This window comes from Vipera ursinii (genome assembly GCF_947247035.1).
Source record: "Vipera ursinii genome assembly, chromosome: 2".
Lineage (NCBI taxonomy): Eukaryota > Metazoa > Chordata > Lepidosauria > Squamata > Viperidae > Vipera > Vipera ursinii.
This window is the reverse complement of record NC_139513.1, coordinates 188153814-188177626: the sequence shown is the minus strand read 5'-3', so window position 1 is coordinate 188177626 and position 23813 is coordinate 188153814. Positions and strand designations below refer to the sequence as shown.

Here is a 23813-nt window from a genome sequence, read left to right as displayed (position 1 = left end):
TATCTTGGGTTCTTTAAAATATTCCAATAGATGTTTTGTACATATTTGAACAAGGATTTTCCACACTAAAATGGAAACCAGGATACTAGCATCCACCAGCTGTTGTATTTATATTTCCTGATTAAGTTAAGTTAAACATTGCATCTTGAGTATGAAATATTTCCAAAATCATCAAAGTGACTCTTCTCGATTTCAAACTGGATGTTTGAAATCCACATTGTTTGGATTCAAATACTTTGCACACTCTTGTAGGATTTCAACAAATTACCTTCAGATGAAATTCCCCAAAGTCATTCAGGAAACATTTGGATCCATCAGATCATTTTAACTGATCCTTCACCCTTTGCAAGTTTGCAACTGAGACTGAGTTTCCATGTCAATTAAATTGAAAAAACTCTCCTCTTCTTCAGATTATCAAATTTAGTATATGGCCTGCTCTATTCAAATGGATGAAAAATATGTTTAGGCAGATCTGTGGTCACCAGAATGGGCATGCAGTCCTGAGTGGCTCACAACTGAGCAATCTCAGTAGACAGATTTGTGATACACAATATCCCTACGTTGTTCTCACCCTCCAAACAGTACATCCGTTCAAAATTGCCAGACCCTTGGATGGAGCTCCTAGTCAACAAGATGGAATTTTTAGAAATCATTGCTATCATTTCCTGCCTTCTGCTACAGCAACAAATTATACCTGCTATAATATGGCAGATAGAGCTGGAAGAGACAAATTCTCTCCCTTTTTTCAACATTCCTGATTAGTGCTTTAATCCAGAATTAAATTTAGAAACTAAACATTCCACCATGAATTAATTTCATAAAAAGTATAACCTTTTTGTCCAAAGCACCACCTTCTTCTTTGTCATAATTTACAGGGAGTGCAGAATTATTAGGCAAATGAGTATTTTGACCACATCATCCTCTTTATGCATGTTGTCTTACTCCAAGCTGTATAGGCTTGAAAGTCTACTACCAATTAAGCATATTAGGTGATGTGCATCTCTGTAATGAGAAGGGGTGTGGTCTAATGACATCAACACCCTGTATCAGGTGTGCATAATTATTAGGCAACTTCCTTTCCTTTGGCAAAATGGGTCAAAAGAAGGACTTGACAGGCTCAGAAAAGTCAAAAATAGTGAGATATCTTGCAGAGGGATGCAGCACTCTTAAAATTGCAAAGCTTCTGAAGCGTGATCATCGAACAATCAAGCGTTTCATTCAAAATAGTCAACAGGGTCGCAAGAAGCGTGTGGAGAAACCAAGGCGCAAAATAACTGCCCATGAACTGAGAAAAGTCAAGCGTGCAGCTGCCAAGATGCCACTTGCCACCAGTTTGGCCATATTTCAGAGCTGCAACATCACTGGAGTGCCCAAAAGCACAAGGTGTGCAATACTCAGAGACATGGCCAAGGTAAGAAAGGCTGAAAGACGACCACCACTGAACAAGACACACAAGCTGAAACGTCAAGACTGGGCCAAGAAATATCTCAAGACTGATTTTTCTAAGGTTTTATGGACTGATGAAATGAGAGTGAGTCTTGATGGGCCAGATGGATGGGCCCGTGGCTGGATTGGTAAAGGGCAGAGAGCTCCAGTCCGACTCAGACGCCAGCAAGGTGGAGGTGGAGTACTGGTTTGGGCTGGTATCATCAAAGATGAGCTTGTGGGGCCTTTTCGGGTTGAGGATGGAGTCAAGCTCAACTCCCAGTCCTACTGCCAGTTTCTGGAAGACACCTTCTTCAAGCAGTGGTACAGGAAGAAGTCTGCATCCTTCAAGAAAAACATGATTTTCATGCAGGACAATGCTCCATCACACGCGTCCAAGTACTCTACAGCGTGGCTGGCAAGAAAGGGTATAAAAGCAGGAAATCTAATGACATGGCCTCCTTGTTCACCTGATCTGAACCCCATTGAGAACCTGTGGTCCATCATCAAATGTGAGATTTACAAGGAGGGAAAACAGTACACCTCTCTGAACAGTGTCTGGGAGGCTGTGGTTGCTGCTGCACGCAATGTTGATGGTGAACAGATCAAAACACTGACAGAATCCATGGATGGCAGGCTTTTGAGTGTCCTTGCAAAGAAAGGTGGCTATATTGGTCACTGATTTGTTTTTGTTATGTTTTTGAATGTCAGAAATGTATATTTGTGAATGTTGAGATGTTATATTGGTTTCACTGGTAAAAATAAATAATTGAAATGGGTATATATTTGTTTTTTGTTAAGTTGCCTAATAATTATGCACAGTAATAGTCACCTGCACACACAGATATCCCCCTAAAATAGCTATAACTGAAAACAAACTAAAAACTACTTCCAAAAATATTCAGCTTTGATATTAATGAGTTTTTTGGGTTCATTGAGAACATGGTTGTTGTTCAATAATAAAATTAATCCTCAAAAATACAACTTGCCTAATAATTCTGCACTCCCTGTAATTTCAACCTGAAATGAAGGAAGGCCAAAGAGTATCCTGCTCTTCTTTCCTTGCAAGCTCTCACAACAGCCTACCCCTCTATATTCTCAGTGCTCTTTCCCATGCCATGGCCATTCCTCCCTGTCCTCCAACTTCATAGTAGTGTCTGACTAGCAAACATCTCCCATTTTTTTAATAAAAAAACCTCCTTCTCATGACTCACTTGCACATAGACATATCAGAAAGGACATCCTGTTGTCTCTCAAAAGTATAAACCATTTTGGTAACGAACAATTTAAGAGAAACGTCTCTTTAAACTTCACCTGCTTCAGGAAATTGGTTCAAGGTCTTGGGGCAGCCAACATCTAGTGGAAGATGTGTCAGGTTGCGTGCTCGGGGATACCAAGAACATCATAGAAAGTCAGGAACAAGCAAATAGGAAGCAAGATGATAATAGTGCACTGAGTTTCTCCCAGTTTACTTGTGAATTCAGCTTTTACCTTGTCTCAGAGTTTTATTGGGAGTTTTATTGCCCCCTTCTTTGTTTTAGAAGCTTTAATTTTATTTATGCTTTACTTTATCTTCATATTTCCATTTGAATTGATATTTGTCTCTCTATATGTCATTTTTACTTTTAAGCAGCTTGGTGATTTTTGTGATTACAAAGATTAGATATAAATCAAATTAGTTGAGTTGAGAGGTTGCTGTACTAGATTCTGAAAGGTTCCTGAATTTCCTGCCTTCTGGTCAGTTGTAAAAACAGCTGGAGATCAGAGTTATTTGGGAAATTGAGGATGCAAATAAAACAAAGTTTTAGGGAAAAAAATCCCATCTACTTTTGAAGAAGATGATAAATAATGACATTTGAAGAACCTAAGGATGAGAAAGAAGGACATGAAGTTGGTTACAAGACAAAGAAGAGTAAGTAATGAAAATACAGTTGTCTCCACAAAGGGAAAAATGTATTATCATAGGTCTTGGACAAATATGACAAATATGATGATGGAATGCAACTTAAGATTTATAGCAGAGAGTAACTATAGGCCAGCGAGACAGAATCCTTGTCAGAAACCATTTCCTATTGGGGGGGGTTGGTTCTGTCCTTTTCTGGCTTCTTTCTATGGGTTCTGTCATTCTCCTGAAGGGGAAGGGGGAGGTCCTTTGGGATGCCTTATTTCTCCTTTTGCTTAGCTACAATGTATCCTGTCTGCCTTTTCTGTCTGCTTGCTCTTTGAACTATTTCCCCTTGATATCAACCTGGGGTGAGAAAGGAAGGTGCCTTCGGGCATCTGGCTTATCTCTGACTGCAGGTGCGAAGACCCAACAATGTCGTCACAGGCATGGGAACGGACTCCATTATCAGCCAGGTTCCCACAGCGAACCTAACACCTGGGGATTGGCTCGTTCGAACTGATTGGATAAACTATTGGGGTGGGGTTTGCTTGAGGCTCCTTTAACCTATTGATCTGAGCTGGAAACCCTCAGATCCTGCCTTCCATGCCTGCTATCAGCTTCTCCTAATAAAAGTTCCTTTTGGAATGAAACTGCTCCAAGAGTCCTGCTTTCTTGGGAGGGTCGTTACATTAGACAGGATCTGCAGTAACAGTCAGCTCAGAAGGAAGACCCTTACTGGGGGATTGCACAAATGATGTCTGAAATTGGCATGGAGAGGGAAGAACCTGCCCTGGGGGGTGAGTTTTCCCACCAGGCAGGCCCCAGTAAATACAGCTCTCAGTCCTTGAGCTCCTCAGATCAAGTGGTGGTAATATAATGCTGAGACAGGCCAAGGTGGTTGATGGCCGTTGGCAAGAAGGAAAACTGGAAGAAGAAAGCTAGGAAGGTGACCTCAAACGTGGCAGTCACCAGTGGGGTTGTAAAGTCAAGGTGGAGAGGTTGCTTCGCCTCAGTGAAGATGAGGATGACAGGCCACCCCACTCCAACCAGTTCCTAGAGCAAGCTATTGACATGCTGAGAGTTGCCTTCGATTTGTGCCCGGTCAGGCTACATCAGCTGATGGTGACGGACACCGACCTAGGAGATGGAGAGGACATTGAACCATCAAGAAGTTCCCTCTGCTGGGGGTGATGAGGTATAGCAGAGAGCTGCGTCGTTTGCAGTTTTTCTTGACTCAAGTCTTAAACTACATGCAAGAATATGGCCAAGAAATACCGAGCGACCACGGCCGAATAAGGATTGTATAGATGGCCCTAGATGGCGACGCTGTTGAATGGGTGGTGGATCTCCATGATGCCGATGCACCAGAGCTGCAAAATTTCAAGCCAATTCATGGCAGCTCTCCAGAGATGGTTCAAAGACCCTTTGGTCGACTGGAAAGCACAGGAGCGCATAAAGACTGTCAGACAAGGGTGACAGCCTTTACATGCAGGAATTCCGAGCCCTAGCCAGCAAGCTGAACTGGCCTGAGGACATCCTGGTAGGTCATCTCAAAGAGGGCCTAAACAATGACCTGTATTATGCTTGCATTCCTCGGGGAGATCCTGACCAGCTCCAAGATTGGTACATCTTAGCTGAGGAAGCAGAAATTGATCGTGCCAGAAGGCAGCGATATGGGGGGACATCCTGGGGAAAGTCACCAGTGGAGTCACCTCAAGAACCGACAAAACAGACCACTACCACCCCGAGGGCAACAGGCTGTTTCAAATGCAGGAAGGACAGGCATTGTGCCACCGAGTGCCGCTCGAAAACCCCCATCTGAAAACCTGACTGAACCGCTGGGGGGAAGCCCGGAAAAAATCTGTCAAAACCGAAGGAGACAGCAATGAAAAGCGTGGAGGTTGTTGAGTTCCTGGCCCCGTTGGGCCAGACAGGAGGAACTCCAATCCAGCCAGGAGGATCCGATTCCTCACTCGGAAGATGAACCCCTGGTAAGTGGACCCATCATGCCCCTCACCAGGACCATAGAACTGTTTAGCCCAGGGATGCTGGAGGAAGTTGCACTTAGAGCCCTGATAGATTCCGGCTGCACTCGCTGTCTTATAAGTCCAAACCTGGTGGGGAATTTAGGGATTCCGGTGAGGAGGCTGAAGAAACCGATTTCGTTCGGTCAATTAGATGGGTCCATTGCAGGGGGGACACCAGTCACTCTTGCCACATTACCTGTCCAACTCACTATAGGGGATCACATAGAGACTCTAACATTTGTAATGACCCCTGGAATGGAATGCCCACTCACTAAACCAACTGTTGTAAGTGGAGGACTACCTGCACCATCTTTGTTCCAGCTGAAATCATACATCATTTAAAGCAGGGGGGCTTTATTATTTCTTTGTCCTTGATTTCCTCCTGATGAAAATATTCAAGGATGCAACTAGTTGGAACATCACTGAGAGAATTCCTGCTTACTTGACCACCAGTATTAGCTGAGAATACTTATAATAGGAGGCAGTTATCATGTTTATTGCACTGCAATATTCTTGTGTATCTATTTGGTCTGAAATGTTTTTTGTTTATTGTGAAGAGGTCTGATTGCATTTATTACTGGAACAGGACATTATTGTTACATTTATTGAACTTATATTGAAATATTAAGATATTTCTTGATATATAAAGTAACTTTACCATTAGGGTAAGTCAAAGCTATGTATCACCAAAACAAGAAGGATTTGTCTTAATGGATTATAGAGCTACATTAGCATAGGTTCAGTATTGTATGTATGTTTTCACTGTTTATATATGTAATGTATATTCTAAATCTCCACACTTGTGATGATACATTTTAAGATCTTTTCCTTGGATGATTTGCCTGTACTGTGGCGTCCAGTTCATCATCTGTATTAGGAGAATGCTCTACATTGTGTTATTAGAGAAAGAGAAAAGGCATTTGCTGACTCTGTCAATATAAGGCCCCCAGTCACTTTTCCCAAAGGAATGTGGTGTTCAATTTTCAATGTGTCGCCCATTTATAGAAATTCATATATAGACACCCCTAGATATTCATATATAGAGCATGTATTTGTAACTTAAGAATTTCTTTTTAATTGCAGGTTGGTAGCCACATTACAGGTGGAGATATCTATGGCCTAGTGAATGAGAATTCCCTTATCAAGCACAAAATCATGTTGCCTCCACGAAACAGAGGTACAATAACGTACATTGCTCCACCTGGAAATTATGATGCGTCTGTAAGTTTTTCTTTTAATTAAGTTTGCTAGTCTGCTGTCTGTCCTAAATAATACGTGGATTTTGATGCTTTAGACTGGTACCAAATTGGAGGGGGGAAAAACTCCCATTATTTTCTCACTACAAATCCTTGCTTAAATTGTAGGGTTGCTACAGGTTTGAGATAAAAAGAATAACAGAAATGTATAACTGCCTTCCTCTCTAATTTCCCTGACAGTCATGTGTGTGTGTGTGTGTATGTGTGAGTGTGAGTGTGTCTATCTATCTATATACCCCACTGAAATTAGTGTATAGCTGAACTAATACTGATGAGAAGCAACATGACTGGAGTATTACAGTAGTAATGAGCCAACAGCTTTAAAATTATTTGTACTTTATAGATAGCCTTCATGGTGCCCTGAATTGCTATGGTGGATGTAGCTTTATGGAAATATACTTCTTTGCTTCTATGCCGTCCATCATCTGCCCAGCACAATTCTTGACTCTCTCCACTTTACTAACATAGTTCTCATTTGACTAGTGAAGTTAGCTTTAGTCTTGTATTTACAAGGTTTGCTTGTTTTCAGTCTGTCATTTGCATTGATCTTTATGCTGCTTTCATTTAGGATGTTGTGTTGGAACTGGAGTTTGAGGATGTGAAGGAGAAATTTTCAATGGTTCAGGTCTGGCCTGTACGTCAGGTCCGTCCTGTTACAGAAAAATTACCTGCAAACCACCCTCTTTTAACTGGTCAGAGAGTCCTTGATGCACTGTTTCCGTAAGTGTCAGTTGTTTCTAACTGCTTTATTGTTGAAAGTGAGAATTTGTGCTCTTTCTTTTTTATGAATCACAATTATTTTATAACACTGTGATTCCTTCTCAGCCTGAAAGCTCACTGAATGAGCTATTTCTCACAGCCTTTTCTCAACTTCAACTACTGCCTCACACTGTAGTTGCAGTGAGAAAAGAGAGTATGACAGAAAAACATTGAACAACCAAAAAGAAATTATAAACACACATATTTTTTCAACATTTAAATATGAAATAAATTCCCACTGTAAAATTTGCATCTTTGTAAATTTTAGTTTCAGATAAAACATTGATTTTTCAGAGAAAAGAGTGCCTTTATGTTTTAAAGGGCTTGGTGGTGCAGTGGTTTGAATGCAGTACTGAAGGCTACTTCTGCTGACTGAGCTACCAGCAGTTCGGCAGTTTGATTCTGGCTGGCTGAAGTTAGACTAATTTAAGTAATTATGTCCTTAATTATTTTGAGACTCCATTATACATTGTTTTTCTCTTACACACATATACATATATACAGAAGGATGTAATACTTCTTTTATTAAATATCTTATTTGTGTCTGCCCTCAGGGCTGTAATAAATTTGAATTTTCTGGAATTCCTATATCCAGAAGTAAGGGTTCCCTCCCAACTTTCTTCTGAACCCAAACAAAAGGAATTTAGTGGTGTTTATGAGTTCTTCAGGGTTAAGCTCGTTATGTTGAGAAAGATAGAATTTGCTCGCTTTTTATAGGTCCAGATTACTTATCTTATATCCTGGAGAGAGAAGATTTTTGGGATGGAATATCAGTTGGGTCACTAGAGCAGTTTTCTCTGGAATGGAAAGAACAAGAATGCCTTCCAAAACATGGGAAGGGCTGGAGCAGCCAAGTGAGATTATAGAGTTGCTGATTGCTTTAGAAAGCCCTCTGTTACACAGCATTTTCCATGATGTTTTCTTTTGATTTAATATGAACTTTTTTTTAAATCTAGGTGTGTTCAAGGAGGTACTACTGCTATTCCTGGGGCGTTTGGCTGTGGAAAGACAGTTATTTCCCAATCCCTTTCCAAATATTCCAATAGTGATGTTATTATCTATGTAGGCTGTGGTGAACGGGGAAATGAAATGTCAGAAGTGCTCAGAGATTTTCCAGAGGTTGGTACTGGGACTTGGCAATACTGTACAAATGAGAGTTCAGGTGGGAGGTTCTGGCTTCATATTGCAATTTAATTTAAGCAATTATGTTGATTTCCAGAAATAAATAAATGAAAAGCATTCTTGGAAGCCTTCCCAAGGCTTTTTAGTTCCCCTAAAAAGATAGTTGAAATGTTTTTATTGGCTGTACAAACCATTGAAATGGTTTTATTGGCTGTACAAATATGTTTGTTTCTGGTATTTGAAGTTGGTTGATTAGATAGTAAGACTTGGGGGAAAATTAAATAAAAATACAAAATCTTTTAAATAGAAAATAAACTGAGAGCTTCTGACACTGCAGACAAATTCCTGGTGTATCTAATCACACTTGGCCAAATAAAGCCTGTTCTGTTCTATTCTATTATTCTATTCTATTCTATTCTATTCTATTCTATTCTATTCTATTCTATTCTATTCTATTCTATTCTATTCTATTCTATTCTATTCTATTCTAGCAGTTTTAGAATGTAAATTTTTAAACTGTATTTTATTGCTGTTTTATGGAGCTATAACTTTCCACTCAATATGAGCAGAGTTGCCTTAAGAACCTGTTTTCACAGAAATATTTTAATGGGCAATCTGTAGGCTAGATGTAATCCTACCTTATTTTAGTGGAGCCCCCAACCCAATTTTAATGGCTCTTATATACCACCAAATTCACTCTCATCCTCTATAGTTACATCATTGGATACTTTACAACCTTTATAAATCCAGAACTGTTAAGCAGATGTGCAGTGCCAAGGTCCAGGAAAGGTCCCCAACTTGATTCATAATTTTAAAAATGGCCATTTAAAAAATGGTAAAAAATACAAAATCATTTTAGTGTATTTTTTGTTTTGTTTTATTTTTCTGTTTTGTATCTTGAGATTATTGATAAAAGGCGAGTTAAATATTAACATCTAGAAACAGAAGCAGCAATTCTGTTCTTAGAACTGAATTTAAATGAAATGAATTTAAACATAATTCTTATTTAAGAAAAGAAACAAAGTGTTTTTTACACCTTAAATGCTAACAAACTCATTTTAGCAGAATCGTTAATAGACTACGGTTCATTTCATAGTTAACTCTATGCAATCCCTCTGAATCTCTATACATCCTGCACTGAATTTTTAGGCAGTTATCTAAATTTTAGGGATATTTGGTTGAGTTCAGTTTTTCAGGGTAAATTCACTGAATCTGTTATATTTCCATGATTTAGGATCTTAAATTTGGCATACCAACCCTTTAAAAATGTATGCAAAAATTTCTGTAAAGCATAGCTGTTAGGAGGAAATATTGTGTCTTTTGCATTTGTAATAGGATAATGATATAGTTTGGGGGTCAAAATTTGTGAATCATTTCAGTATCTGCTTTTATTTTTCCTTTAGAAAACAAATACCCTTTTGTTTACATTTTTCTCTTGTCTTTGTAGCTGACTATGGAAGTTGATGGTAAGGTAGAAAGCATAATGAAGAGAACTGCTTTAGTAGCAAACACTTCCAATATGCCTGTTGCTGCCAGAGAAGCCTCTATCTACACTGGTAAGAAATGTGGAAACAAAGATGGTATTGACTTAATGCTTGTTTCTTAGTCTTTTAGCTATTGCTGGCCTTCTCAAATTCAAAAGGTGCTTATAACAATTTGTCTATGAATTTACCTTTGACCTGTGTCACTAAGGATTACACTCAAGAACTGCCATTAATGTAGAATAAAAACAGAACTGTAATAGTAGTGCCAATTTTTTTTATTTTAATCCCATTTATATCCCGCCCTTCTCCGAAGACTCAGGGCGGCTTACAATTTAAAGCACAAACCAATGTGCTTAGCAATAGCCTTCATTCTATGTATATGCCTGCTTATTAGGGCTTTCGCCCCCCCCCCCCCCAAGCGGCATTATTACAAAGTCAGCTTATTGCCCCCAACAATCTGGGTCCTCAGATTGAAGTTGATTGGGCAAGAAAAGGAACCTTATGGAGATCTAATTTGCTATCTCTCTTTTAGAGGACCTAAAGACACCCAGGCCATTAACTATAGATTTGACAGCTTTACCAAGAAGACCAGACAAGAAACATTATTGTAAAACTACTTTAATAGATTCTTGCAAGTTTGAAAGTATAATTCTCCTGCTGTCACCTTTACAGCCCAACCTTTGGAGGCTCTTGCTCTGCCCACTATACAGGCCGTCTCTTTTCTGCCTGTTTCCCAGGCAGCATCTCTTTGCCTTGCCTCCCACGGTCTTTCCCACATAAGAAGAACTGATCATCTAGAGCTGCACATGTCGATCCTAGGACCTCAGCAGAGCCCCAGCAACACTGTAGCTCCAACAGATTCTCCCCCAGGCTTCTCTAAATTGTACACTGTGGTACAAATCTTAGATTCTGGAATTCTTCTAGATTTCTTATAAGCCACTACAGGTGATAATTAATATTTGATTTGTAATTGTTATTGGTCATAGGGATTACCCTGTCTGAATACTTTCGTGACATGGGCTATCATGTCAGTATGATGGCTGACTCAACTTCCCGATGGGCAGAGGCACTTCGAGAAATTTCAGGGCGACTGGCTGAAATGCCTGCGGGTATGCATTTTCTTCTTTGTAACTTTTGAAAAAAAACTGATTCAAAAATTTTAAGTTTTCTTGTCATTAGAGAAGCTAACTTGCATTATATTTGGTAATTGCAGATAGTGGCTATCCAGCCTACCTTGGTGCTCGCCTAGCTTCTTTCTATGAACGGGCTGGTAGAGTGAAGTGTCTGGGGAATCCAGAGAGAGAAGGAAGTGTTAGCATAGTTGGAGCGTAAGTATATTAGCAACAAGATGTTCTTTTTCTGTACGTTGTATATTATTTTGCATTATGGTCTGTTACCTGATCATCTTGTACATAGAAAATGTTCCCTGAAATTAGAAATGCTTGTTCATAAAGTGAAACTGAAAGAGATAATGGGGAGCATTCTTTCAAGACAGCATTAGAGAGAACAATCTGCAGATTTGTTAAAGTTATTATTTTCTTGATACTGTACATAGTTTTTCACTATTCTGTAAATACTATGCAAAGTCTATGACAGGGCTTTTCAACCAGTGGTACATTGGCACCTGGCAGATGGTACGTGACTATCCTAGAAAAGTGGTAGCTAGGGAGGGGAATGAGCTGAACCGGTGGCAGCACCACACAAGCCTGAGCGAGAGATGGCTGGAGCTGCAGGGCTGTCAGGGCTCACCGGAAGTGCCAGGATCAGCGCCAGGCTCCAGCTGGAATGTTGCAGCATCTCCAGGGTCTTTACATTCAGATGCTTGGCAATTGATTCATATTTATGATGGTCACAGTGTCCCAGGGTCATGTGAAGTGACCAAAACCTGCTGCAACCACCCAGCAAAAGGGGGAGAATAAAAACCAAATACCCCACCCCACCCCCACTGCCGATCCTCAACAGAAATGCTCACAACAATGAAAACCTCGGACAGGAGGAAGAGCACCGCCAGGCAGGCAGGCAGGTGTCTTGCTCGGCTGTGGCTTGGGGGGGGCACTTTCTTCAGTGCCATTGTAACTTCAAACAGTCACTAAGCAAACTGTTGTAAGTCGAGGACTACCTGTACTTCATCACTTTTTTCCTTTTTTTTTGGTCAAGTTTTTGACACCTTGCTGGGCGACTGGTGGTCCTCAGATGTTGCCATATCCTAAAAGTGGTACAATGGGTGAAAAGGTTGAAAAGCCCTGGCCTATGATACATTTTAGGAACTACGGTCATAAATCAAATTGTTCATTTAAGTCTTTCTCTTTATATTAGATTAACTATTCATTTTCTTAATATCTTTCCAACCTAGTCCTTACCTGGATTCTTAAAAATTACTTAAAATGGGGAAAAAACATAGATTCAGTGGTAAAACTCATACTTTGAATATCATTTATGACAACCGCTGTTGTGATTAAGGAAGATTTTTCTTTGGTGATCTTAGTAAGATCGCTAGAGAGGGCAAAGCTAAAAGTTCAGTCTTTGTTGGGTGTTGCAATGGAACATTCTCAGTATTAAACAGGCAGCTCAGAGTTCTGCTTGAAAAGAAGCATTTGATTAGGAAGTCCAAGCCTAAACATACACATACAGAGACACATACAGAGAGGCCAGGGCAAATCTTAGAAGAGACATTAGGATGGCGAAACAGCAATTTAAACGTAAGGTGGAGAACCACTTAGCAGACAGCAATTTGAGGCAAGTGTGGCAGGGACTGCAGCAATTAACCAGTTACAAGGGCAGTACGAGGAGCATGGTTAACACCGATGCCTCGTTGGCTGAGGAGCTGAATATCTTTTTTCGCTCGCTACGAGGTAAAAAGACCAGACCCCGTAGCCTCTGCTGGCCGGCCTTCTGATTTTCAGCAACTCACCTTATCTGAAGACCAAGTGAGAACTGTATTGAAGGCTGTGAATCCCAGAAAAGCCGCAGGCCCAGATGGGGTGCTGGGGATAGTGGTTAGGAATTGTGCTGACCAATTAGCAGGGGTCCTGACAAGGATTTTTAACATCTCCTTGCAAACTGCATGTGTACCATCGTGCTTGAAAGCAGCTACCATTGTCCCAGTCCCCAAGAAAACTGCAGTTGAGTGCCTGAATGACTACAGACCTGTTGCATTAACGTCTGTAGTCATGAAATGCTTCGAAAGATTGGTTCTCCAACATCTTAGGACATGCCTCCCACTGGACTTTGATAAACATCAATTTGCCTACATGGGAAATAGGTCGACAGACGATGCCATAGCTACTGCTTTACACTCTGTAGCAAGTCATCTTGAGAAACCTGGAAGTTATGTCAGGATGCTTTTTGTTGATTATAGCTCCGCTTTCAACACCATTTTGCCGAGCATTCTCATCAAGAAGCTGACTGACTTGAAATTCTCCCCCTCCATCTGCGATTGGATTCAAGACTTTCTTAGGGACCGGTTACAAACAGTGAGGGTTGGGTCTGCTTTGTCCACCCCCCTGAAGCTTTGCACCAGCTCGCCACAGGGCTGCGTGCTTAGCCCCTACCTGTACTCTTTGTACACATATGACTGTGTATCATCCAACCCATCTACTGCGATAATTAAGTTCGCAGATGATACGAACGTGGTGAGTCTTATTACAGGTGGGGATGAGACAGCATACAGGGTGGAGGTACAAAAACTATCCATATGGTGTAACAACAACTTGCACCTGAACATCGGCAAGACAAAAGAGATGGTGCTAGACTTCCGGAGGAAAAAGGAGGAACCTGCCCCACTTTACATCGGGGAGGATTGTGTGGACTTTCCTCCTTTAAATTTCTGGGAGTCTATCTCTGCGAAGATCTGACCTGGAAAGTTAATACAACCCAGGTGGCCAGAAAGGCCCAACAGAGACTTCACTTTCTCAGGGTCTTGTGGAAGAACAGGGTAGAACAATGGCTTATGACCCTCTTTTACCGGAGAGAGCGTCCTCTTGTACTGTATTGTGGTTTGGTATGCTGGTCTGACAGCCGCGGATAGGAAGGCATTACAGAGGGTGGTGAGCACAGCACAAGACATTGTGGGCTGTCCCCTGACACCACTGGATGACATCGCCAGGGCTTGTTGCCTTGGAAGAGTGAGGAAAATTCTCAGGGATGACTCACACCCTGGACGGTATCTCTTTACTCTCCTACCATTGGGTAGGAAATATAGGAGTATAGCCAGCCACACCAACAGGCTGAAAACAGCTTTTATCCATGGGCTGTTAGGCTTTTGAATGGGAAATAATTTTTACAAACTTTATGCATAATTGACTTGTGAGGCTGGTGTGTTGTTCAATTAGTTCACATGGTGTAATAAGATGGAGGGTTTGTGTCACTGTAAGCTGGGGGGTTGGGGCACGAAGGGAGGCTCAGCCAATCTCAATGTATACATGATTGTACTTTGACAATAAAGGTTCATTCATTCATTAAAGAGTGAATTGCAAACATATTGTACAGTTGATGGTCCTTCTCAATTTGATGTAAGTATTACTACTGATTGTGATTTCCCCTTTCTGTCTTTTCTCTCCCACCCCAATTCAGTGTATCTCCTCCTGGTGGTGACTTCTCTGACCCAGTTACTTCTGCTACTCTGGGTATTGTTCAGGTAGGCAATAATTCTGCTCTCTAAGTAGAATGTAAGCTTTAATAAAAAGCTTATTGAATCTAATCGGTGAGTCTGTTACTATGAAAGACTATGTGTTGTTTATCAATCTTAATCTATTTATAAATATTTAGGCACATGAGTTTGGGTAGCCAATCTGCAGCAAAGAGAGGCTGCTATTCTGGTTCTGAGATACTTAGTTTGCTGCCCAGCTTTCCAGGGGCTTCTTATTCCCTGCATCTGATGATTGGTCCATCTAACATAACACTTTGTAATAATGCCGCTTGGGGGTGTGTGTGTGAAAGCCCTAATAAGCAGGCATATACATAGAATGAAGGCTATTGCTATTGCTAAGCACATTGGTTTGTGCTTAAATTGTAAGCCGCCCTGAGTCTTCGGAGAAGGGCGGGATATAAGTGGGATTTTTTAAAAAAGCGTGAAACCCTGTCCTTGTGGCCTTGTTCTTCTTAAAGAAGTACTCTGAGGCAAATGCGGTTCTGTTAATTAAGGATGCTCATTGACATTTTATTACTTTTGGGGCAGGTGTTCTGGGGCTTGGATAAGAAGCTTGCTCAACGTAAACATTTTCCATCTGTGAATTGGCTCATTAGCTACAGCAAATACACACGTGCTTTGGATGAATACTATGACAAGCATTTCCCCGAGTTTGTTCCCTTGAGAACTAAATCAAAAGAGATATTGCAGGAAGAGGAGGATCTTGCAGAGATTGTACAGTTGGTGGGGAAGGTGAGTGAAGGAACATCGCTCTTATTGAGCCATTTCTATAGCTGAAGCTATTTGGATTAGTTAATTATTTAATTAATTATAAAATGCTTTGTCTTTTTTATTAAAGTAATTCCAAAGGAGTGTACAAACAAATGTTAAAACTATACCAATTGGCAACTTCTGAAAATTTGGTGACATACTTGTGTTCAGAGCAGACATACTTGTGTTGTCAGTAGTAGTTTCAAGATCTTGGAGACATAAAATTTTTACTGTTTAAACATTTGCACAATGCTAGTATTGCTGTTGGGTGCTATAGATAATCTAAAGTTAATACAGTCCTAATTAAACACTTCCCTAGGCAAAACAGAAGGGAAAGTTGTTGCAACATAGGCAAGTTCATATTCCCAACCAAGCAGTGAGCTGGAAAAGACATCATTTGTTTGTGATACCATCAAAAGAGATAGGAAAGTATTCTTATTCTTACCCTTATACTCATTCATGGTTCAAAATTGCCATTTTTTCAAATTAATTTGGTGCATTTGGGGAGGTTCAACCTCCTGTACCAGTATCCTTAAATCCTGCCACAATGCTAAAATTAGGCTGAATTCAGCACCAGAGTAACTATTTTGGGATACTTAAGAATGGATATCATGGTGTTGATCCCATTCTTTCTTAAATGTTGAATGAAGTAAAAAAAATGCACCACCAATATTGGCCATTTTGTTGCTGAATTTCAAAATAATAATAATAATAATAATAATAATAATAATAATAATAATAATAATAATAATAATAATAATAATAATAATAATAATAGCATATTCTTAGGATGCTAGAGGAGGAAGTGGCAAGCAGATCAATTGCTCATTAAAGAGAATTAAGGAGAAGTAGTAAAGAACAGAAAGGACTGAAGGCACAATTATTAGAGGCAAGAGTAATAATAGTATGGTTGATAAAAGTGATTTTCAGAGTTCATATTAGAGCAGCTTTTCTTCTCATGCCAACTGTGAGAGATGTCTAAATAAGTAAAAAACTAAGTAAAGGTTTTTCTGTGAAGATTCCCATGATGTATGATAACAGCCAATTCTTATATTTTGATTGGCTTGTTATCTGGATCAGATCACTGTTGTAAAAGACTTTTTCTATTCTCTCACTTTAGGCTTCTTTGGCAGAAACTGACAAAATTACACTGGAAGTTGCCAAGCTCATTAAAGATGATTTCCTGCAACAGAATGGTTATAGCCCATATGACAGGTATGGCCATGGGAAATTCTGTCTGCAGGGACTGTTCATGTAGAATGTCTTGATGTCTTGATCTCTGGTAATAAAGTTCTTTTAGATTTGTATTGCGTGTTAAGTATACTCTGACATACAAATTCTTCCCATTCAGTAGTCTTACTAGTTTTCCCAGCAGTTCAGAAAACTACACCATGCTATTTTTTCTTCGCACCCGGCACTGTTGGGGCTAGCCTACCTTTGGCCAACACTGTTGCATAAATATTAAATATCAACTCACATTTCACAAGTAGGAGCTTATTTTTTCTGTCCTGAATATTATATCAAACAGTGCTCTGATACAAAAATGCTGAAGATCCAGCTTTCCTCATCAATTTTGCATTCCAATTAGCTGTAAGTGTGCATTATTGAGGGCAACAAAGGACAAGTCCTCAATTGGTACCATGAACGCCTTGTACGTGAGCTTCTTGTTGCAAAATTTAGGCTTAAATTGAAGAAAGTAGGGAAAAGCACTAGGCCACTCAGGTATGAACTAAATCATATCCCTGATGAATACACATTAGAGGTGACAAATAGATTTAAGGAATTAGATCTGATAGACCGAGTACCTGAAGAATTATGGACGGAGGTTCGCAACATTGTACAAGAGGTAGCAACTAAAACCATCCCAAAGAAAAAGAAATGCAAGGAAAGCAAAATGGCTGTCTGAGGAAACTTTGCAAATAGCTGAGGAAAGAAGGGAAGCGAAAGGCAAGGGAGAAAGATACACCCAGTTGAATGCAGAATTCCAGAGAATAGCTAGAAGAGATAAGAATGCCTTCTTAAATGAACAGTGCAAAGAAATAGAAGAAAACAATAGGAAGGACCAGAGATCTCTTCAAGAAAATTGGAGATATGAAGGGAACATTTCATGCAAAGATGGGCATGATAAAGGACCAAAATGGCAAGGACCTAACAGAGGCAGAAGAGATTAAGAAGAGGTGGCAAAACCACACAGAAGAACTGTACAAGAACGAGCTTAACCTCCCAGATAACGATGATTGGGTGGTCACTGACCCCGAGCCAGACATCCTAGAATGTGACGTGAGATAGGCCTTAGGAAAGCTGAGTAACAACAAAGCTAGTGGAGGTGATAGTATTCCAACTGAGCTATTCAAAATCTTAAAATACGATGCAGTAAAAGTGCTACACTTAATTTGCCAGCAAATTTGGAAAACTCAACAGTGGCCACAGGATTGGAAAACGTCAGTTTACATTCCAATTCCAAAGAAAGGCAATGCCAAAGAATGTTCAAAGTATCACACCATTGCATTCATTTCACATGCTAGTAAAGTTATGCTTAAAATCCTACAAGCTAGACTCCAGCAGTATGTGGATCGAGAACTACCAGAAGTACAGGGAGGATTTTGAAGAGGCAGAGGAACTAGAGATCAAATTGCCAACATATGCTGGATCATGGAGAAAGCTAGGGAGTTCCAGAAAAACATCTACTTCTGCTTCATTGATTATGCTAAACCCTTTGTGTGGATCACAACAAACTTTGGCAAGCTCTTAAAGAGATGGGAGTATTAGACCATCTTATTTGTTTCTTGAGAAACCTATATGTGGGTCAAGAAGCAACAGTGAGAACTGGTCACGGAACCACTGATTGGTTCAAAATTGGGAAAGGAGTCCGGTAAGGCTGTATACTGTCACCCTGCCTATTTAACTTATATGCAGAGCACATCATGAGAAAGGCAGGGCTAGATGAATCAAAAGTTGGAATTAAGATTGCTGGGAGAAATATCAACAACCTAAGATATGCAGATGATACCACTTTAATGGCAGAAAGTGAAGAGGAACTAAAGAGCCTCTTGTTGCGGGTGAAGAAGGAGAGTGCAAAAGTTGGCTTGAAACTCAACATTAAGAAAACCAAGATCATGGCATCCGGCCCTCTCAATTCCTGGCAAATAGATGGGGAAGAAATGGAGGTAGTGACAGATTTTATTTTCCTGGGCTCCAAGGTCACTGCAGATGGGGACCGCAGCCAAGAAATTAAGATGCTTGCTCCTGGGGAGGAAAGCTTTGGCAAATCTAGACAGCATACTAAAAAGCAGAGACATCACCCTGCCAACAAAATAGTCAAAGCCATGGTTTTTCCAGTTGCAATGTATGGCTGTGAAAGTTGGACCATAAGAAAGGCTGAGCACCAAAAAATTGAGGCCTTTGAACTATGGTGCTGGAGAAGACTCCTGCGAGTCCCTTGGACTGCAAGGCGATCAAACCGGTCAGTCCTAGGAGAGATCAACCCTGACTGCTCTTTAGAAGGCCAGATCCTGAAGTTGAAACTCAAATATTTTGGCCACCTAATGAGAAGGACTCACTGGAGAAGAGCCTAATGCTGGGAAAGATTGAGGGCAATAGAAGAAGGGGACGACAGAGAATGGGTTGGCTGGATGAAGTCACTGAAGCAGTAGGTGTGAGCTTAAATGCACTCCAGAAGATGGTAGAGGACAGGAAGCCCTGGAGGAACGTTGTCCATAGGGTCGTGATGGGTCAGACACGACTTCACAACTAATAACAAAACTAAGGGGAAAGAACCAAGTGGAACTAAGGGCAAAGATACCAGCTTTGTTCACCCTCAACATTTACACCAAATAGCACAGCATTCATATTTCACATTTTCTAAGAATTGGCCTTTTGTTGAAGTGTGTTTCAATTGTAGACTAGTCTCTTTCGCTTTGCTCAGATGTTAGGAACATTGTTCCATTTCTTTCTCTTTTTTGTCAGTGGATTCCTTTGTGCTCATTCAGGATATATTATACTAGATTCTTATTCTGATGGTAGTCAGGACATGCAGCATGAATGCAAATACTAATTATGGGGAAGTAACTCCTAGTCTAATCCTTCAGAAGTCTCTTCTGTTAAAAGTGCTGGGTAGTTCCTCTACAACTAAAGAATTATGTACAAATAAGCAAATGTTCTATAACCTGAGTGTGCTATTCAAATTTGTGTAACTGCTGTGCTAAAGATACCATGATAAAAAAACTATGAAAGTTGCTTATTCAGCCCATAGAAAATGTCCTCTTCACCTTGTTTCCGTATATGCATTGTCCGTTATAGAAAGCTGAATTCTATAGCCAACTGCTGTGCATTTATCACTTCTTCCACAAATGTTAATTATCAAACACAAATATTTGCTAACGTGTTTGAACAATTTAGTCATTAAAAAGTTCCTTAATTCTGAAAAAGATGAGTTTTGGTACTGTTTTCATTAGGTTCTGCCCATTTTATAAGACTGTGGGGATGCTGTCTAACGTGATTGCGTTTTATGATATGGCACGCCGAGCAGTTGAGACTACTGCCCAAAGTGACAATAAGATTACATGGTCCATTATCAAAGAGAACATGAGTGAAATCCTTTACCGACTTACCTCTATGAAATTCAAGGTATGTACTCTGCATTAGGATTATAACAAAACAATATGTACAAGTAGTCCTCAAGTTACAACCATAAATGGGATAAATGCCATTGTTAAGTCGTCGGGACTGTGAGTCATCTTGTGACCAGATTCGATTTTATGACTCTTTTACTGTGGTTATAAGTTGAGTTGTGTGGTCGTGTGAATCCTGCTTAATCAGCAATGATTTTTCCAAGACTGTGCAGCAGCTAAACTTGTGTGGAGAACTGATCATGTTTTAGATAATATTTAAACAGAAATATTGAACATTCAATAGGGTTCACGACCATATTTCTTGTTCATGTCCCAAATCGGATATAAGATTGTTCCTTTAACATTCTATTAATCTAACTGCCATTTATAAAAAACAGCATTGACAAGAGAGTTTAGTTTTTTAATTAAACTGCTAGAGATAGTCACTGATATATTAATAGGAAGAGCAAGAGGTAGGTCTAAGACTCTAAGTGGTTCCATCTTGTAATGTGGTTTAGCAAGAATTGTAAAATACCTGCTTTTCTATTCTGTTGATAAAGCAAAGTGGTGGATGGCCTTGTTTTCTTATTATGGCATTAATTGGTCGCAGACCTCCTTAGAGTCTGTTTCTGTCATCTCCTGGTGCCTGTTCAAATGATGTGCCAAGGTAAGCAGCTAGGTCTTTCGGATCACTCAGGAAGGTGGATGGTGCATTTCACAGTTCCAATTTCTTTTTGAATATGAAACTTTGTACACATGCAGATTGGTATTTGTGTTGTTACAGTTATAACGGAAGTGCAAGAGAAAATAATAACTACTGCATAAGGTATTTATCTATTGGGAATATGTGTGTGCTGGCTGTTTCGTTTTACTACATGGGACAGAGATGGATCCCATCAGGCATATCAAAAGACCAATTCCCTCTGCACCATTAGTAGGAATTCTGCAATGTCAAGATATTCATGACATCTTCTGAGGAAGTGCTGTCTTTCTAAACCTCTTGAGTGATTATCCAGTTTTGTTCTGTTGAATTTCAGGACCCAGTGAAAGATGGAGAAGCAAAGATCAAAGCAGACTTCGCCCAGCTGTTTGAAGACATGCAGAATGCATTCCGCAGTTTGGAGGACTAGAAATTCCCATTTCAGTGTTTCTCATTTCAGTCTTCTCTTTTTCCATTAGAAGATGAAGATATCTATTGTGATGACTTATAACTGGAAAAACATTCCTATTTAGTTTTGACAGTTGCGTGCGTCTTTGTGCAAATGTAAAGCAGACTTTGTTATAGTCCCAGTAAGGCTTGACGTCTTCTCACCAAATTTAATCCTTCAACTGTTTCTCTCTATGGAAGAGAATTAAGGTTGTCAAAGTGTAGATTTCTTCAGAGCGGAAAAAGGCAGTTGAATCAGTTTTCTACTGCATGTGGTCATGCATGATGCTTCAAAGGTAGTTTTGTTTATTCTTTAATGCTGCTGTTGTGTCTATAATCAGTAGAATTGATCAGAATTATAGATCAATATTTTGGTAAAAAAAGTTCTTCCCCATTCTTCTTAATGGGATGAAAAATCTTCAGGATTAGAACTGATGGGGAAAATTATTCCCAACAGCAGTCTATAGTCAGTCATTACTATTTGAGGAAATGTATGCCTTTTGAATGTACATGCAACTTGTTAAATTATTTTTCTATGCTTTTTATGCTTGGAAAAGATCAACCCTTCTTTTATTTCCAGGTGTTTGCTATTTAGAATTGAATGTATCCTTGTTTGAGAAAATGTTACACTATAAACTTTGTCTCTCACAGATCAAGATAAAAATGAAAAACCATGGAATAGTTGTACACAAGTTTTTAAATTTGCTGAAGAGAATGTTAAAATCCCAAGCTTTAATTTTAAAAAAGCTGCTAATCCTTTCTCCTTGTAAAGATCACTGTGTCTAGTTTTCTTATAGCATGTTAACAGCAAGCATTATATGACTATCATACATAATTACAATTTAAATAATGTGAAAGATCATCTTAAAAGTTGAACCTAATGCCATTGTGACATTGCTGCAAAACAGACTATCCTAGCCAACATTTGTGGAAATCCACTCTGGAATCTGTTTCCTTGCACATTTGTAAATGTATTATGAAATATGATTATAAATAGGATACAATGAAACTGGAAACAAGGTTGCTAAACAAGGTTATAATAACATTATTTCCTCTTCCTGACCACTTTAAATGTAGAGGTAATGGCCCTTCTGTTTCTGGTGTGGCACTCAATTAATATTGGTTTTAAGCCTACCAGAAAAGTGCTTTTTCCTCATTTAGGCAATGCCAGTTAAATTTAATAACTGCATTTTCAATTATTTTGAGTTCTATAATAAGAAAGCTAATTTCATTTACGTTGTGTTACAGAACATGATATATGAAAAGCAATTTTGCTTCTTTTGCTGAAATTCTTATTGGCTCTATTATGTTGTAGCATTCTATGCCTAGGAAACTGATTAACTACTATAATTTTACATTACAATGTATTATGCTGCTTTGTTCCGTGTTTCTCCCTCACTGTGCAATTTATTTTTGGATAAAAATAAAATTCTGTGTCAGTGTTAGAAAAATGATGCTCATAATATTACAAACTCTATGGTTTCAAAAGAAGAAGAACTGATGGGAAGAAACAGCATTGTATCTATGGCTTTGTGTATATTTGTTCAAATCTTAAAGAATACAATTGTGGTGTTAATATACTATTCTTGTCCATCATAGAATAAACATTTTTAGCCTTTTAATCAGTGCACTGTGTCAACAAGACTTTACAGAAGTTAGTAATATAATAAAAATGAATAAACTTAAACTCTGCCTATGTTATCTAAGCACTTCAACACACTACATTCGACTATTATCTCTAAACCAGACATGTCAAACACAAGGCCCGTGGCCCAGATCTGGCCTGCGAAGTGGTTTCATGTGGCCCGCAAAGCCATCCTGGAAACAGTGAGGGAACGGCCCCCATTGCCTTGGCCCTGGCCCAGAGACCCTCCTTCTGCCAGAGACCCTCAGATCTGTCCCGCTCCTGCCCAGGCACCCATAGGCAACCTTGATGCGAACGATGTAGAGCTGGCCATGCCCACCCAATAGGCCATACACACTCTAGCCACACCCACCCAGTAGGCCACGCCCACCCTGGCCATACCTATCCGGCCCCCTGAGGGCAACCACAATGCTGATGCGGCCCTCAATGAAATTGAGTTTGACACCCCTGCTCTAAACCAATTAGAAATTATGGATATTTAGATTCAGGATTATGTATATTTAAATAATCACTCAGAAGCATCTACTCTCAAGCTTTAGGATATTATTCTATATTCCTTGGAATTAGAATCTGCAGGACTATTGGAAATGCTTTTTATTGAGTGATTAGGGCAGCATTTTTCCAATTCCCTTCCTTCTCTAGAATGAAAGCTATTTTTCTTCTTGAAAGTTCATTCTACAGTGATCTCTATACAGATTCTATACCAGAGGTCTCCAAAAATGGCCCTTTTATGACTTCCTCAGCCAGGCACACTGAAGTCCACAAGTCATAAAAGGGCCAAGTTTGAAGACTCCTGTTCTACCAATGTCTCTTCTCACAGCTTCAAAAAACTACTATACAAATTAGATTCTGTTTGGTCCTAACGTGTGAATTGCGATGTAATAAACCTAGGTGGATTCCTGGCTATTCTGGGGGATTTTCTTAACATTATAGCGCAAGTAATAGCAGATTAGGAAAAGAAAACTGCAAAGGTAATTTGGATAAATGCTTATTTGGTTGTAAGCAGATGTGAAACGATGAATGGGAAACTGTATCTTTTGCTTGATCATCTGTTA

General features: G+C 39.6%; 1 protein-coding gene across 1 annotated transcript in view; it reads left to right on the top strand.

Annotated features, from left to right (window-relative positions):
* Window positions 1-22735, top strand: part of ATP6V1A (ATPase H+ transporting V1 subunit A) — a 42950-nt gene extending 20215 nt beyond the window's left edge. Inside the window, exons 5-15 of the mRNA XM_083351436.1 lie at window positions 6421-6558; window positions 7162-7313; window positions 8309-8471; window positions 9922-10030; window positions 10945-11067; window positions 11172-11286; window positions 14531-14594; window positions 15135-15338; window positions 16477-16571; window positions 19811-19982; window positions 21004-22735. Coding sequence (XP_083207562.1) covers window positions 6421-6558; window positions 7162-7313; window positions 8309-8471; window positions 9922-10030; window positions 10945-11067; window positions 11172-11286; window positions 14531-14594; window positions 15135-15338; window positions 16477-16571; window positions 19811-19982; window positions 21004-21096 — 1428 coding nt within the window. The 3' untranslated portion in view covers window positions 21097-22735. The remainder of the gene's footprint in view (window positions 1-6420; window positions 6559-7161; window positions 7314-8308; window positions 8472-9921; window positions 10031-10944; window positions 11068-11171; window positions 11287-14530; window positions 14595-15134; window positions 15339-16476; window positions 16572-19810; window positions 19983-21003) is intronic.
* Window positions 22736-23813: the final 1078 nt, after the last annotated feature.